The 17,213-nt window shown below is 56.8% G+C and overlaps 1 protein-coding gene across 2 annotated transcripts; it reads right to left on the bottom strand.

Annotated features, from left to right (window-relative positions):
• Positions 1–220: 220 nt before the first annotated feature.
• On the bottom strand, positions 221–16,249 carry EXTL1 (exostosin like glycosyltransferase 1). Of its 2 annotated transcripts, XM_004741122.3 has the most exons (11): positions 14,160–16,247; positions 8,021–8,111; positions 7,657–7,764; positions 6,480–6,599; positions 5,750–5,882; positions 5,446–5,552; positions 4,558–4,647; positions 3,675–3,761; positions 3,113–3,273; positions 1,719–1,890; positions 221–1,559 (listed from the first exon to the last, which is right to left on the bottom strand). In XM_004741122.3, the coding sequence occupies exons 1-11, from the start codon at positions 14,930–14,932 to the stop codon at positions 1,389–1,391; spliced, it is 2,013 nt and encodes a 670-aa protein (XP_004741179.1). In that variant the 5' UTR covers positions 14,933–16,247; the 3' UTR covers positions 221–1,388. The 2 variants fall into 2 exon arrangements, with proteins under 2 accessions (XP_004741179.1, XP_012902858.1); XM_013047404.2 differs by lacking the exon at positions 1,719–1,890 and having other exon boundaries at positions 14,160–16,249.
• Between the last annotated feature and the right edge of the window lie 964 nt (positions 16,250–17,213).

The raw sequence follows: 17,213 nt of genomic DNA, 5'->3' as shown, positions 1-17,213 counted from the left end.
TGGGGGTGGAAGGCCTTGGAGAAGCCCTGGGGGACGGCATGTTCTGGCTGGCCAGGGTGAGCTAGTCAGGAAAGTTTCCAAAGCGGTGAGGCCGTCAAAGCAGGAAAACACCTGACACCCTGGACCTGGGCTGGACCCAGCACCCCCACTCCCCTGTGAGCCCTGAGTCCCCCACCCTGACACAGCCACTGTAGGAGTTATTTATAACCTGAGCATGAGGGAGCAAGGACATGCACTTTATTTCGGAAGTGATAATTCTAGTTCCAGGTGGATGAACCCTCCACAGTCGTCCCCCCCCCCCCCCACCACGGCCCAGGGTGCTCTGGACCACCCCATCTCCCAACCAGCCCACCTAGAAATGGCTTTTTAGTCCAGAGTATGTGGGCCAAAGGAGTGGGACTGTTCTTTCGAATTCCTCCCCCCAGTTTTCGGACCTCGGGCTGCACCCCATCAACACTCCACAGCCCCTTGCCGGGTCACCCCTTGACCGGAGGGGCGCCAAGAACTCCGTTCCCATTCCCGGAAGAGAGAGCGCGGGGCGGCGCTGACCTCTAGTGGTCATGTTCGGTAATGCAGAACCCTGGGCTGGGCTGGGCTGGGCTGGGCTGGCAGGCCCCCTGGCGTTCCCCTCTGTCTGCCCCACCGGCCCCTGCTCTGCCAGATTCGGGAGGGAAGCCCGAAACTGGCTTCTCGGCGCCTCTTTGTACGAAGATCGCGCCTGGCAACCCAGGCATCTGCGGGTGGCTGCCTTACTGCCGGACTGAGAACCCTGAAAGGGGCGGGGGGGACGGAGTTTTGTCTCACTTGGCACACTGTCCGCACTCTCGACTATGGCACAGGGCCAGGCACGCAGTTGAGGTCTTATCTGTTCATCAAATACTTGTGAAGCACCTGCCAGGCCAGAGAGAAGAGGACATGGCCCTGCCTTCCCGGGGATTCCAGGCTGGTCCTGGGGCTTGACTGTGTACTTTGCAAAGCAGCATGAACAGTGGGGAACGCTCGGCTGTAAAAGAGCAGAGGAACTGGGTCTGGGATGGGGTTCAGGCAAGTCTGTGGAGGAGGCGGAGATCTGAAAGACAAGTAGAAGTCAGCTCCTGCAGAGAAGCTGGGAAAGGCATTCCAGGCATAAGGTCACGATGGCTGAGGGCACAGTCCCAGAGCGAGGGCCCTGCACTTGTGACCTGCCACAAGCGGCGGGACTGGAGGGTGGGGCGATGCCCCACAGCTCCGGGCATTGGGGTGATTGGCTAATAGGGACCCGACGTGTTGGCTAACTGGCAGCCTTGATTGCTCTTCAGACCTCCCAAGGGAGGGGGCTGAGCCCCCCCCCAACCCTCTGCAGGAGCAGCGCCCCCCAGGAGCCGGACTGGGGGCTTTGCTGGTCCAAGCTAGGGCTTCTCCAGGCTGCGGTACTTCTTGCGCAGCACCGAGACCGGGTCCTTGAACAGTACTGGGTCCAGACGAAGGCGAGAGGAGACCAGAGGCATGTAGCCAAACTCGGCCACCATCTGATTGATGCAGTCCTGGGCCGGCGGCTGCGGGTCTGGGTCCCCAGGCGCCTAAGGGGGAGGAAAAACGCTTTGGAGGTCTTCTCTGTCCTCTAAACCCACCCCCCATGCCCATGAACCCTGCAGCAAAGAAAGATTGGGGTTAGTGAGAGGGAATCCCTTCCACGGCCAGCACCCTCCCAGTTCCGACCTGTCCCCCTGGATCCTCACCAGGGGAGGGCTGGCCTCCAGATGCTGCTTCCCATAGGGCACCTTGATAGGGGGCAGCTTGGTGACTGCTGCTACCAGGGAGTTCATCAGGATGGCCACACAGCTGGGTGCTTCATCTGCCAGGGTTCTTAGAGCCTTGGGCAGGGAGTGGGTGAAGAGGGTGTGGTAGTATCTGGGCAAGGGGAGAGGGAGGGGCTGCCGTCAAATTTACCCACTACTTCTCCCTGCCAGGCCCCATTCTCCTCCTGACCTCACTCTCCCTTTAACTTCAATCCCCATGCCTCCTTAGAAAATGCTGCTCGCCCCCAACCCCACCCAAGCCCTGGCGGCCTCAGAGAGCACACACCGGAAATACACATCTCTCTCTGCTGTCCTGCACTGTGTGGGTTTGTCTGCAGCACATGGTGTCCTCCCTGCCCCCTCTGTTACAGTTCCATGGGGCCACCATGGAACTGAATTCAGACAGAATGGGGGGGGGGGGTGTCAGTTGGTTCCAAGGCCATAAAAAATGGCAGCCCCAAAGACCAGCTTCAGGAAGGTTGTGGATTAACCAGACTGATGCTGCTCAGGGTGAGCCTTGTTCCACGCAGCCTTCTAGAACAACCTAGGCCCACCCTGCAGACCTTAGGGGTAGTCTTCACTCTGCTGAGACTCCCTCGCAGAGCTTCTGGGTAAACCTACTAGAGGTTCCAGGTCACACATATTTGGTTTAAACACATCTACAGAACCCTTCTAAAGGGGCCTTCCAGAATTCAGTCCCTACCCCAAAGATGGGTGCTTCTGGAAGGCCTAGGGCAGTCCCCAGCCCACCACACACACATTTATAAAGCTTCAGGGTAGGGAGCCTGGGTGGCTCAGTAGATGAAAGCCTCTGCCTTGGGCTTAGGTCATGATCCTAGTCCTGGGATTGAGTCCCACGTTGGGCTCTCTGCTCAGCAGGGAGCCTGCCTCCCTTCCTCTCTCTCTGCCTGCCTCTCTGCCTACTTGAGATCTCTGTCTGTCAAATAAATAAAATCTTTAAAAAAAAAATGTCTTCAGGGCCATTCCCTTGCCATCACCATCACCAAATTCAAATCCCTACCCTCTGCCTAGCTCTGTTTAAAATGACACTAGCTACCATTCGTTGGCCACCTGTGTGCCAAGGCCTTCATATGGTTTTCTCATCAGATTATCACATCAGCCCTGTGAGGTGACAAAGAAAGTTGAGGCCTCACAAGAGCTGAGGAGATTTGCCCATCATACGACTCGGGTGTGGTAGATCTGAGTCCAGAACCCGGGTCTCTAGGCCCTAGCTTGATGCGCTCACTCCCACACTGCCCTGCCCAGGATCAAGGCCGTGGGGGGGAGTGGGGGCTCTGGCCCTCGGCTCCCAGTGCCAGGCCGGCCATCCGTACCTGTGGTAGAAGGCAGCTGATGTGAGAACCATGGAGAACTCGTTGGCCTTCTCGGCAGTGTGGCCCCAGCCACCCCGGGCCTCATCCCAGAAGTGGCTCCATGTCAGGAAACCCACCATCCGCTCCGGGAAGCTCTGCCATACCACAAAAGCGAAGTCCACCTGGGGAGATACTGAAGTGAGGTATGAGGAGGGACTTCCCGACCAGCCGGGAACATCTAGAGACATGGAGGCCAGGCCAGCCCGGCCGAGGGACTCGGGAGAGGACGTGCGTGCATGAAAGTTCCCAGGACTGCTGCGCTGGGGTGGGGTGGGGTGGGGTGGGGGTTCCCAACGGGGAGCTGGAAACAGTGCTTTTTCCCCCTGGGAGCTGAAAACTGTTTTTAAAAGTTTGCTGAAAGCTTCTGCTAGATGACTAAGGAGGAGGCCGACAGGCTCTCGGGGGTGGTTTCAAAAGCAGGAGGCTGCACCCGGGCGCTGGTCCCAGGCTCCTCACTGCTCTGGGAATCTGAGGTGTCTCTGTCCCCCCTCCACCCTGGGCTCCTCTCGGGCCGTGACCTCACCTCGCTTGTGGTAAGACTGCTCTGTGCGTCGAGGCTGAGGATGGCATCCGTGCTGAGGGCTCGGTGCGGGAAGAAGCGGTCGCTGGCCTATAGTGGGAGGGAGGTGAGGCCGACTCAGCCGTGGCAACCGTCCCTGGGCTCCCACCGTGACAGTCTACACAGCCACGAAGCAGGAGCCCCGGCACGCAGGTGTAGAAGGCAGGACTTGACAACAGCCGGGCCGCCTGGACCTGGGACCAGGAGCAGATGGGGCAGAAGGTATCCAGGGGCCCCTCCAGTTTCCACCCTTTGGGATTCCTCTTATCACATCACATGCTCGCCTCAACCCTGGGAGGGACTGTCAGACATCCTCTCTTTGAAAGAAACAGGTCCAGAGAGATGAAGGGACTTGCCCAGAGCCACACAGCACGCAGGGGGCTCCCAGCATCCCGGGTTCTCAGAAGCCACCCTCCTCTGGCTCCGTTTGCTGCCATCTGTTCTCATTTCTTCAAGACCCCACGTTTCTCCTCTGGCTCATCCATGGCAGCCAACATATCCCCTCTGCCTTCCCTCATCACATAAAACCCCAGCTCTCTGGAGGAGGCACAACCCACAAGGGCCAGGCATGGGAGAGGATCCTCTCTATCGGGCCCGCAGCTGAGACCCACGTCAGACAGCCCACCGTCCACTCCACGGAATTCTGCTGCACCCACACGGCACAAGCAGTCCGCCTGGGGAGATCCTTAAGGGACAAGTGAGGCGCGACTTCCTGACCAGCTTCGGACCCGACTGGAAGTCCAGATCTGGCTCGGGCTCAAGCAAAGCAGCCATGTGTGCCCTCCCCAGTTCCCAGCATGCGGGGGCTGGAGCCCTCCCTCCCACGCCCCTCCCCCCAACTCCTCACCTTCCTCTGCCCGGCCAGCACTGTCAAGGGCACTGCTGTCTTGGGCCACCTGGAAGGGGGTGGCTTCTCACTGCTCCAGAGAACCAGGATCTAGGAGGAAAAGGGGGTGTTCCTGAAGGCTGGGAGAACAGCTGTATTTCTGAGTTTGGGAGAGTTTACTTGGAGCCAAGGTCCGTCCTTTGCTGCCCTGTTTTTACCTCTGGGCATCAGGAAGGCAGGAATTCTGGTGTGACCCGAAGGTAGCTACCTTCAGCATCGGAACTGGGGACAGCCAGTTGTGGTAGCCCCTAGCCTGGGTCCTGGCCCCTCGTCCCATCCCCATCTTCTCTCAGAGGCTTTTGATCACTTCTGGTCCTTTATCATTCGCTGCCCAGCTCAAATGTCCCCTCTGTGGAGCTGCTCTGTCTGTCCCTGGCCGAGCTAAGGGCTTGCTTCCCCTGTTAAGTCCCCTCAGGAGGCTATGTGGCTTCTCTGGAAGTGACACCTGACAGCGTGTGCCGGAAAGTGCTAACTGAATCTGAATCCGGGGCAGAATCCTTTCCTGCTTTTTCTCGAAGTCCTCAGCATCACCCCCACGGGCTTGGCGCTGAGAAAATGACTGATGGGTGAGTACACGCGTGATCGCCTGTTTACCTCTCCAGTGGCCCCAAGGGGTACCTGCCTTTTACATGATTTCATCAGTTTCCTTTGAGGGGGGAGGGGGGAGAAGGAAAGGAACAAGAATGTTGGGACTTAAAAAAGAGGGCAGTGAAAACCCCTTGAAAACCCCTCCTGTGCCTCCCCTCAAAACATGTAGTTACGCTTGGGGTCTAGATGTCTTCAAGGGCCCTGCCCTTTCCCTCGCCCCCGCCCTGGATCCCAGGGCCCCCACTGGCAAAGGGGACAGACCTGGGCACAATGCTGGGAGCCTGCCACCGCCTGGATGAGCTTCAGTGGGGGCTGGCCTGGGGCCCCCACCCAAATCAGGGCACTGAACCTGCCGGCAGGCCGAGAGCCTAAGGAAATGAGACACAGGCTGTTAGGGTGGGAGGGGACAGGACCCCCTAAAGGGTGGCCTGAGCTGGGGACTCCAGGAGCCAGGAGAGATGTGGGTGAATCAGGGAAGGGCATGGCAGGGCTCTGTGGTTGAGGCTGGGACAGTCTTGGGAACAGTTGGTGAGGGGACTTCAAGTTGTCCCATCCCCAGGCATACCCCGCTGTAGGTGGTAGAAGGGGAAGTCCGAGGGGCTTGTAGAAAAAGTGGGCAGGGCCAGGAGGGCGCCTGGAGGGCTGTTCCACAGGAGCGAGGGGTGAGCAGGTGCTCCAAAGATCCGGTCCTGAATAATCTGTGAAATGAGAGAGGGCTGTGCGGGTGTGGTCGTGGGCAGGGTCTGGGGAAGTTCAGATCTGGCATAGCCACGCCCCTCCGCCCCTCCGCCCCTTCCCCTTCAGGTTCCTGGGAGGGCAACAGCTGCATCACTGTCCGAAGGGCTCAGGTGCAGAAGTCCAGAGTAGGGGGCACTCAGTGATGGTGTCCAGAAGTGGCCAGTGATGGTGAACTTGCTGCCTCCTAGTCCTTCCTCACTCAGGGCAGATGTGGCTAACGAGTTGCGAGTGCGACATTCTTTCCGGACCCAGACTCCCCTTTAACACAGCACTGAAGGCAGCCACTGACCATCACCCGGGCTGACACCTTGGCACAGGCTTCGAAATCTATTGGCCAGAGCTATCCCTCTACAGATGGGGGTAAACCGAGGCCAAGACTGGAGAAGGAACTTGTCCAAGAGCTCAGAGTCAAGCCTCAGATTCATCCCAGAAGCCCCTGCAGGGGAGAAGTCCAAACAGCAGGGTAGAAGATGTGTCTGGAGAGAGGGATGTGGAGAGGGAATGGGGATGAGGCAGGAGCCAAGCACCATGGCTCCCATCATGGAAGTCTCCCTCACCTCCAGAGTGGTATGGATGACCTTCTCCACTGAGGAGAAGTAGGCATCCCACAGAAACTGGGTCTGCTGACGCAGGGCAAGGACCCGGGTGGGGGGCATCTTCTGGAGGGCAGCGAGGACCTGAGGTACAGAAGGAGGAAAGGAGAAGGCATGGGGCCTTGTCAGGCTCTGACTGACTCTGAGATGGGACCACCCAGGTTGGAGGTCTGGGAACCAGAAGCCTTCTCCCCACAGTTTTCCAAGCAGCCACCTTTGGCCAAGTCCCAGGTAATAATCAAGGTCACACAGAGTTGAGCCTAAATGCCACTTAATAACTGTGTGACTGTGGACAAACTACTCAACCTCTCTGAGTCTGTGTCCTCATCTGTAAAGTGGGGATAATAACAGCACCTGCCTCATAGGGCGGCTGTGGGAATTAAGCTAGATTATACAGGGGCTCCCGGGTAGCTCAGTCGGTTAAGCAAATGTCTGCCTTCGGCACAGGTCATGATCCTGGGGTCCTGGGATGGAGCCCTGCCTCAGGCTCTCTGCTCATCGAGGAGTCTGCTTCTTCCTCTCCCTCTCCTTTTCCCTCTCCCCCTCCCCCTACTTGTGTGCTCTCTCATTCTCAAATAAATTTTTTTTAAACGTCTTAAAAATAAATAAATAACTAAGACAATATACGTTAAGTGCTTGGCCTATGGTAGCAGCTCAGTGCAGGCAGCTACTGTTACTAACTACCGTACTGTTCTCGCTTCTCAGGAGATTCAAGGCGTACGCAGTTTTCTCATTGTCGGGCAAAAGTAGTTTCATCAGCTGGGAAAGTCACCGGGCATTTTGCTTTCCCACCCCAACCTCCCTGGAGGCACTCAGATTTTGGATTTTTATGGCTTTCCCTTAAACTGGTCGAGTCATCTCGGCTGGGCCCGTGGAGATCATCTGGTCTAACTTATCCCATTGTACAGATTGGGGAAACTGAGGCTGGAAAAGGCTCAGGACTTGCTCTCAAGCCGTCAGGAGTCTCTGCCTCTCTTTGATCCTGTGGGAGCCCCAGAAGCTTGGGGCTTGGAGCAAAATCATGAATATACACATACGGGGAGATACGAACGAGGGATGAGATCAGCCTGGAGGCTGAGATCCCAGGCTTCTCCCACATCCTGGGTTCAGTCCCCACCCTGTGCGCAGGGCCCTGAGCTACCTGAAATGGGAGCCTCTCATCAGCCACGATGGCCGCCTTGGTCCAATCGATGACCTCGGAGAAGGGCAGCTCCCACCGAGGGCTGAGAAGCACAGGGATACAGCCGGCCTGGGGGAAAGGTAGGCACTGGGGAGCCCAGTCACATCCTGCACACACTTCCCCTCCCCCAGTTCCAAATTAGCTGCTGCTTCCGTTGGGGGCAAGGGACCCAGAGGAGAGAAAGGCAGTTTTTTGGGTAGCCGATTGTTCTACGAGTGTGGGTGTGGGCAGCTCACGGTCCCTTCCCCGGGCCTGGGCCGAGAGAGCCTGCCAGCTCAGGAGTGTGGGAGGACAGGGCCAGGGCATGCCCAGGTTGGGGTTGTACCTGCAGGGCTTGGAGGAAGTGCAAGGCGTCAGGTTGGTGGGCAGGGATGAGGCAGAAGGTAGCATTGGGGAGCGTTGCCCCAGGGTGGGTCCTAAGGAGGTACAGGAGGGGTACCGCACAGGTGAGGCCTGAGACACCAGCCCCTCACCCCACCGGCTCCCTCCATGCCCCCGCAACCCCCTCAACACTCCCCAGTTCACAGTGTGCAAATCCACCATCTGTGCTTCACATATTAACAAACACTCAAGCACACGCACAGCCACACATGAACACTGACATGAACACAAGCTTCACACCCGCCCCTCACCCATGGTGGGGTGGGAGGCAGGAGCCCTGGGTTCTAGTTCTGCCTCTGCCCTTGGGGTCTCAGGCATCTCCCCCTTCTCATCTCTGGACCTCAGTTTCCTCATTTGCAAATCAGGAGGGGGCGGGACCAGCTGTTTCCAAGGCCTAGTCTGACTGGGAGAGGCACAGGTTTGCACCTCCCCCTGCCTCCCACCGCTCTGCAGATTCTGGGGCAGCCCTCACCTGCGCGAGGCCTCCGTGCCCTGCCTTCCCCCCATCCAGAGAGCCCAGGCCCATGAAAAGCTCCTCTGTCAGGAGGTGGGCTGGGCCCCCAGCCTGGAACCGCACAGGAAGCTGCTGCCCAGAGGCCCCCTCACCCAGAGGACAGGCCTCCTCTGTTCCTCCCATCTTCTCCCCCCAAGCCCAGGACCACACTCAGGCTGTGTGTGTTTGGGGGGGAGGCTTGATTTACAGCCTCCCCAAAGCCACCTCCCTGCGACTGCCCACCCAGGGAAGCCGTGCCCATGACCTAGCTACTGGGAGGCTTGAGGAGGGTGCGGAGGGGCAGGACCTCTGAGCTCACAGGCCTGCTCAGAGTGGGACTGACGAATAGGGCCCAGAGGTCCCAGGACCCTCCTCAGCTACATCCTGTCTGGTCTGAGTCTGAACCACTGAACAGATGGGGAGACTGAGTCTCAGAGAGACCCAAGGACTAGTTTGGGGACTCAGACAGGGTTAAGGCTGGAAGTAGAACCAAATAGGCTGACTCCTGTCCCTGGGTTATTTCTGCCTCCCCCCGCCCTTCTGTCTCTACTGCTCAGGCATCCACCGGGCTTCTCCTGGAAGAACTCACACGCTAAACAACAGAACATTCTCTAACAGAAGCTGCCACAGCACCAGCCAGCTACAGCCCTCCTCCCTCTCCAACAAAGCCCTAAGGGACTGAGAAGCCCTAAGTTCAAGGCTTCCGAGAATCCAAAGAGCTTTCTGAATAAACTGTACTTCCCAGTCCTCACTAACCTCTGCTGTTTCCTCCTCTGTGTCTCCATACGTCCTTGCTCAGCCTCGAGCATCCCTCTCTGCCTTACAACCCAAGGGATTCTTCGTACTCAATCTTTTTTTTTCATAATTTTGTTTGTTTGTTTTAAGATTTTATTTATTTATTTGAGAGAGAGAATAGGAGAGAGAGCAGAAGCAGGGGGAGCAGCAGAGGGAGAGGCAGAAGCAGACTCCCCACGGAGGAAGGAGCCCGATGCGGGACCTGGGGTCATGCCCTGAGCCGAAGGCAGACACTTAACTGACTGAGCCACCCGGGTGCCCCTCCTCCTACTCGATCTAAAGGTCTAAACTCAAACCTCACCTTCTCTGGGAAGCCCTCCTTGATCTTTCCAAAGATGGCTCCCTTCTCTCTGCTCTCACAGCCTGTGTGCCCGCAGTAGTAATGAGCCAGCTGACCTTGACTGAGCCCTGTACGAAGTACTTTGGGGCAGTAACTCACTTCATTCTCACAGCACTCCCTCAAAGACGGGAGGTCTGCGCTGCTAGTCCCCTGCTTTACAGATGAAGGAATGGAGGCCTGGAGGGGCTTCACAGCTTGGAAGTCAAGGAGTCAGTGAGCAAGGCAGCTTGTACAGCGTCTCTCCGCTTAATGATGTGGGTCTTAACTGGGAACTTGCCTGCCTTTCCTACAAGATGGAGCAGCCTGAGGGCCGTGGCCCACATCTGCACAGCCTGGCAGAGCACCTGGCCGAGACTGGGCACGTAACGGATGCTCAGTGAACGGATGTGTGATAAATTGACAGACCCAGGAGCCGGGAGCCAGGTGTCCAAGATGTCAGTTTCTGCACAAATTCTAATAATGGATTTCGCTGACAGTAGCCGGGGGGTGGCCTAGGGAAATGGTGAGATCCCCGTCGGTAGAGCTAATTAAGCAGAGCTAGATGAGCACCTGCCGCTGTGTGGTGTGTCTGTGTGCATGTTATGGAGGGGACATCATGGAAACTGCCAACGAGATCTTAGGGTTCTGTGACCCTATAAGGCACTTGCTGCAGACTCAGGGCCTCAGTGCCCAAGGATGGAGTCAGTGTGGCTCCCTTGGGCCCTCTTGCGGGCTGGCTATAGGCAGGGCCACACTGTGACTTCCATGTGCCATAGGCTCTTTGGCCTTTGGGGTCTCTCTGCCATAGATATTATATATAAATTACATTTGATAATTTCATTGGTATAAAAACAAAAACACTGGGGTGCCTGGCTGGCTCATTTGGTGGGGTGTGCAACTCTTGGTCAAGATTACTTAAAAATAAATGAAAACATTAATATTATATATTAGGGGCATCTGGGTGGCTTAGTCAGTTAAGCATCTGCCTTCAGCTCAGGTCAGGATCTCAGGGTCCTGGGATTGAGTCCTGCACAGGGCAGGGGGCGCGGCAGTCCCAGCTCAGCAGGGAGTCTCTTTCTCCTTCTCCCTCTGCCCCACCCCTACCCCTGGCTAGTGCTCTCTCACTGTCAAATAAAATCTTTAAAAACATATATAACAAGGGGCACCTGGGTGGCTCAGCGGGTTAAAGCCTCTGCCTTCGACTCAGGTCATGATCCCAGGGTCTTGGGATTGAGCCCTGCATTGAGCCCTGCACTGGGCTCTCTGCTCAGCAGGGAGCCTGCTTCCTCCTCTCTCTGCCTGCCTCTCTGCCTATTTGTGATCTCTGTCTGTCAAAAAAATAAATAAATCTTGGAACGCCTGGGTGGCTCAGTGGGTTAAAGCCTCTGCCTTCGGCTCGGGTCATGATCCCAGGGTCCTGGGATTGAGTCCCGCATCGGGCTCTCTGCTCAGCAGGGAGCCTGCTTCCTCCTCTCTCTGCCTGCCTCTCTGCCTCCTTGTGATTTCTGTCTATCAAATAAATAAACAAATCTTTAAAATAAATAAATAAATCTTTAAAAAAACAAAAACAAAAAACATATATATCAAAACATTTTCTTCCACTTAAATGTATGGTTTTTTTCTTCTGATTTTTAAAGAAATGAAAATCATTTCATCAAAATAAAAATTTTCTTGGGTCCCTGAAAGTACCACAGGACCTAGGCACTGTGCCTCCTAGATCCAAAGGAGACCTTAAAACATGCATTGAATTTATGTTAAAAAAAAAAAAAAACCCTAAGTGGGAGAGAGCACACACATGCATTGTTCGTGCACACAGAGTACCTCAGAAAAGAAACTAGAAACGGTGTTTGGCTCCAGGAAGGAAAACTGGGTGGCCAGAGTCAGGGGTGGGAGGGAGATTTACTGTATACCCTTTTTGTGCCTTTGGAATTTTGTAGCCTGTGAATGAATTCCCTATTCATAAAAATAAATAAATAACAATTTAAAAGGGTGGAGGCTTATTCCAAAGCAATAGGAGACTGTTCACCGGAGGTGGAAAAATACGGGTTTTGGGGCCAGAAGTGTAGGGCTGAAGCCCAGCTCCGTAGCCGCCCCATCACAAACTCGAGGGAGGCCGTGATGAGTCAAGGAGTTCATCACCCAAGGGCCTTGGCTGGCTCCCTCCACCACTCTGAACCTCAGTTTCCTGTTCCCTGAAATGGGAATGAAAATGCTTCCCTTGCAGGGTACTTGAGGGTGTGTGACTTGTGCAAAGGGGCTGGCACAGCACTGGGCTCCACGTGTTCACTTCCTCCCCTCCCCCTCGGCCTCCCTGCCTGCCCAGTGAATGTGGGAAAGTGGCTGTGGGACAGTGGCAGGGACTGGGAATTGCCTCTTTCTCGGGCCAGTGCTTGTTTATTCAGGCCACCTTCGGGGGGCTGCCCTGTGGCTGGTGGCCTCCCTCTCTCCTTACTGTCTGGCTGCTTCAGGCAGCTGCCTGACACCTCAGGGAAACTGAGGCTTAACGTTACTCCAGAGATTACAAGGCCTGTTCTCTGCAGGGGGTGGGGGTGGGAGCTGAGGTCAAAGACAGAACTGGGGAAATTGCAGAGGACAGTCAGAGTCTGCCAGGCATTACCCCTTGGAAATAAACTCACCCACCATGCTACCCAGAGGGCGGCCCGCACGGGTGAGAAAGCCTTGGCCAGTTCTGGCCAATTTGGGTTCCATCAGAACACATTCAGCGAGTCCGCAGTTCGCTTCCTGTGTGAAGCTCCCTAATTTCCAGTTTCGCAAAGAAGTTCAGACCGAAATAGCTTTCAGATTCACCAGTGCAGTAATTAAAGTCAGCCGAAAGAAGAACTTCTAGGGGTGCCTGGGTGGCTCAGTGGGTTAAAGCCTCTGCCTTCGGCTTAGATCATGGTCCCAGGATCCTGGGATCGAGCCCCACATGGGGGCTCTCTGCTTGGCAGGGAGCCTGCTTCCTCCTCTCTATCCCCCTGCCTCTCTGCCTACTTGTGATCTCTGTCTGTCAAACAAATAAATAAAATCTTAAAAAAAAAATCTTCTATAAGCAAGAACAGCTAAAAGTCTAATTAGGAAGGTCAGGCGGGGCCATGGTGAACAAGAGAAACTTGTTCACTGAAGGTAAGCTCTGTCTGAGCTCTGAGCTTCAGGGGCCTGGGGGTGGGGGTGATCCCCGACCTTTCAGATCACTCCGAGGATGGGTCCGGGTAGCAGGGCCTGTGGGCTAAAGAGGCCATTGCATTCCTACCTCTGGCTGTGGGGCTCCCTGGAGGCCCTGTGCCTTGAGGAGGTAGAGGAATTGCATTCCCAGCAGAGCCCTCTGGCTGAGAGAAGCCCCTGAGAGGCAGAGGCAAAAAGGGAGCTTGGCCACGTGAAGAATTCCCGTGGGGGACAGGGGTGGTGAGCTGAGAACAGCCCATGTTGTTCTAGCAGAGAACAGGGAGATACCTGAGGGAGGGAGCAAGGGAAGGACACCAGAGTGACAGGTTCCAACTCGGGTCTGCCCCACGCATGGAGAAGGAACCTGCTGCTGCTCGGGGCCTGGACAACCTCAAAAGGAATGGAATACAGGCCTGCACAACCACTCTTCGGACACTGCCGGCCTCCCAGGGGCGCAGAGGGGTTTGGATACTTAGGGGTTAACTGCTTTATCACCTGAGGCCTGTCACTCCAACTAGCCCAGGGACAGGAGTTTCTGAACAACTCTCCATGTCCCACAGGCCACCACGCCCCTTACATGTCTCCAGGCAGTCGTGCTGGTGGGAAGTTCTTCTGCTGGTCTGACCTCATTCATATTTGCTGTTTCCTTAAGAGATTAATTCCCCAAATTAGACACAGGAGCAGCTTCCATCTGTGACTAGTCCTTAATCTCCACGGCTCTGAGGCATTTGATGGGTTGATCGTACACCCTTGGTTAAAACTCAGAATTCTAATGCTGAAGGCTTTGGAAACGGGCAACTCTGGATTTCAGCACTGTGCCCTGTCTGTCTGGGTGGCCTCAGACAAATTACTTAACCTCTCTGAGCTTAGTGTCTGGTACACAAACAAATGAAAGCAGTTAGTATTATTTTATTATAACGATTATTTATACTTTAGCACAGACCAAGCCCAACAGACATGTATGTTAAAATATTAGGGAAGGAGGAATTGGAACAAGAGAAAAAGAGTAAGTAGGAGTGAGTCATATTTTTGTGTTTACGGACCCCTAAGGGAGAACCCCCAAACCTACTTTGGATACCCCGTGTGACAAAGGACCTTCTGAGTGGGGTTTCTCTCGGTCTAACCTGATTCTCCCTCCTGGGGCAGCTGGGGCCAGAGTTCGTCAGGCCTAGCTGGTTCTCCAGTCCCATCTCCATCCGCCCTCTACCCTGGCCTCTGGGCTCACTCCCACTGCAGATCCCTCCCACCCAGCACCCGCCTTACCCACCCCCCACCCCCACCCCGGGGTGGCAGAGGTAAAGGTCCACTTACTGCTCAGGTCCGTGGTCCTGCTCACAGTGCCCATCCCGGGGGCAGGCAGAGGACTCAGTGCCTGCCGTGCGCCACCCGCCCCTCTCCTCTGCCAGGGCTAGCAGGGGCACCCCAGGGTGGGGGCTGTGCTGTCCCAGCTGGCCAGGGGCCCCACCTCGCCATGGGTGGGCTTCGGGGAGAAGCGGGAGGGCCACGTCAAAGCCAGGCCGGAAGGTGTCCACTGTGGGGCTGGCCTTGGCCACCATCGCCTGTCCCAGTTGGAAGGTCTGGGGGCAGAAGTTTGGGTGGAGACCGAGGACCAGATGGTTCCTTCCACCGTTCCACTGCTGGGGCAAGGGGCTGCACTCCCCAGCTGGGGCTTCCAGGCTGAGGAGGAGGAGGAGGCAGGCCTCCTCGGGGCTGACGGAGCCGAAGCGGGAGCTCTCAATGGAAGCCAGGATCCCACGCTGAGTGTCAGAGATCGGTCCAGCCACTGGGTACGCGAACACCTTGAGACCACCACCCCTGCACTTGGAGACATCAAAGCAAGCTCCCCAGTCGCAGCTGCCGCCATGGGGGGCTGGAAGAGGTTGAGGATCATCTTCTGGGAGCTCCCCAGGCTGGGAGAAACTCTGCAGGAGCTCTCTGTCCAGCCAGTGGGGCCAGCCTTGGGGGGCACCCGCCCGGGGTCTGGCAGGCACTGCCAGGCGGAGGAGGGGGAAGACTCTCAGAAGGACGAGGAGCCAAGAGGCCGACAGTGCCAGCCAGAGGGACTTTCTTCTCCACGACTGCATGTGGCCACCCGTGGCCAGGGCTGGGGAAGCAGGAGGAGCAGGGGCTCGAGGGTGAGTCGCTGGAGCTGGGCTCTGCCTTCTAGTTCAGCGCCTTCATTGCACAGATGGGAAGACTGAGGCCCATTGAGAACGGGCGGCCTGTATAAGGTCAAACCGCAAGTCACCAGCCAGGTGCCGGGAAGCCAGGTAGGACCCGACTTTGTGGCCTTGCCTTCTTGCAGTCAGGAATCTGCTTCCTTGGCCTTTGGACAACCAAGCTGGGCTTTGCCCCTGCAGCAGGGCCCCCTGCCCCTGGGCACTGCTCAGGCTGATGCAATCCCCTGACCACACTGCAAGGCCACGTCCTTCTGCCCTCCTGGCTGCACCCCCTGACCTTGGCCTCAGCAGAGAGGTGGGCAGTCTGCCAGGCCATGGGGAACCCGTCAGGGCTCTCGCAGGAGGTGGCTTGGCCAGGGTGCAGGGCTGGACAGAAGGGGGGCTGACCTCTCCAATTCTCCCCTTGCCTGAGCGGCTCCGGAGTAGCCCACTGGCTGGCACTCCTGGGCTGTGGGCCCTGCGGCTGGAGCTAAAATTAGACCCCACACCCCATGTGGGCTATCAGGGTCGGCTGAGGTCAAGGCCTGGGTGCAGCCGGTGCCCCCTGCCTGGGGGGCTGGGAGTTCTCTGGGTCCTAGTCCTCTCCCACTCCGCGGCTGTCCCCTACGCAGGCAGCTCGGTCCCCTCCTCCCCCACCCCTAGCAGCTGGTCCTGCACCCTCTGACTTGGAGCTATCACGGGGCACACACCGAGGACCCTGCCCCACGCCCAGTCCCACCGCCCCCTGCCCAACTGGCGTCTTCTCCCGTTCCCTCTCCGGGCAGCATCTGGCCGGACTGGATATCTTTCCCAGCCTGGCTCCTCCCCTGCCAGCCCTGATTCGTTCCTGCCTGGGAGGCGGGGTCTCCACTTAACCCTTTCCAAACCAGTTTCCTCCAATGTCAGTAATTCTCACCGGCGGGACCCAAATCTCTCAGATACCTCAAGCTATCCCAGCCCGTCTCTGAATCCACACGTCAAGGCTCCAAAGCAGAGGTTTAGCCGTGTCATGCTTCACAGGGAGAGAAGCAAAGCTCAGAGAGAGGTGTTATCTTCCTAAAATGACAAAGATGCGGCAGGGCGGGGACTTAAACCTTGAACTCCAGGCCCTTCTTCTTAGAGCTCCCCACCGGTCACTGCAGCTGGTGGTGCGAGTGTGCGGAGTCTGTCAGTCAGAGGACGAGGAAGCCCACAGAGGAGGAAAGTGAAGTGTCGAGTGGGGAGAGGGGTAGGTGGGAGCGGGATGGGGTGGGTGGTATTGGGTAAGACGCTCCCACTGATTCCCAGGATTAGCCCCTCCTCCTTCAGCACCGCCCCCCAATCTCTTCTGGCGGCAGGCTTTTCAGGCCCACTCCTGTCACCCCCACTCCTGTCACTGGCTGGTCAGGTGTCTGATGAGGTCTGCCCTCATCAGGATCCCTAGAGGGAAGGTCTTGAGGCTCACCCTCCAGTCCATATGGAGAGTTCTGCCTGACACTTGGCTATCCATTAGTCCACGGCTGTTGAGGGCTTCCCCTGCTTAGTTCCTTGGTCTGTGCTCTGAAAGGGGGGGGGGGTTAGGAATGGGGGATGTCACCCACTGAAGTATCGCTGAGGCACAGATCCCTGGCCGCCAGGAGTGCCAGTCTGATGCGGGAGGCCACACTGGACCAGGCTGACGAGAGCAAACTCTGTCTCTTCCTCTCAGCTGGATGATGTGGGACCTCTGTCCCCTCATCTCTACATGGAGGTGAAGATCTTTACGTGAGAAGGTTGTCAGGTTAAATCCAGGCCTATCCCATGGGGTCCCCCAACAAGTGGCAACCTCTTTTCCTTGCTTGCCTTGCCCTGATCTCAGAGGGCCACTGATCTGACCAGGGAGAATGTTTTGCCCTCTGTGGGAATGTTTTGTCGTCCATGGGCAGCAGGTCTGAGGGAAAAGCACAGTTCATTCACCCAAGTATGTCCTCAAAATGGCCAGCACAGGGGAAACCTGGCCTCTTCGCCTACAGTGTCCATCACTGAGTCCTGGACTGACTTTCCCTGCACGAACAAGGCTTTCCCAAGGGGAGAGGGGCCTTTGCACTTGCTGTTTGCTGCTCCTGACATTCACCTTGCTCAGTGAACCTCCCCTTCCCCACCCCGCCATCCGACAGGAATCAGCTCCCCTCCTACAAGAAGCCTTCCTGACTCTCCTCGGGCTGGGGCTGGGCCCTCCCCTAGGTTC

The sequence above is a fragment of the Mustela putorius genome, unplaced genomic scaffold (assembly GCF_011764305.1).
Source record: "Mustela putorius furo isolate JIRA1106 unplaced genomic scaffold, ASM1176430v1.1 tig00003853_pilon_pilon_pilon, whole genome shotgun sequence".
Taxonomy (NCBI): domain Eukaryota; kingdom Metazoa; phylum Chordata; class Mammalia; order Carnivora; family Mustelidae; genus Mustela; species Mustela putorius.
The sequence above is the reverse complement of the archived record's forward strand: the minus strand, read 5'-3'. Positions and strand labels throughout refer to the sequence as shown.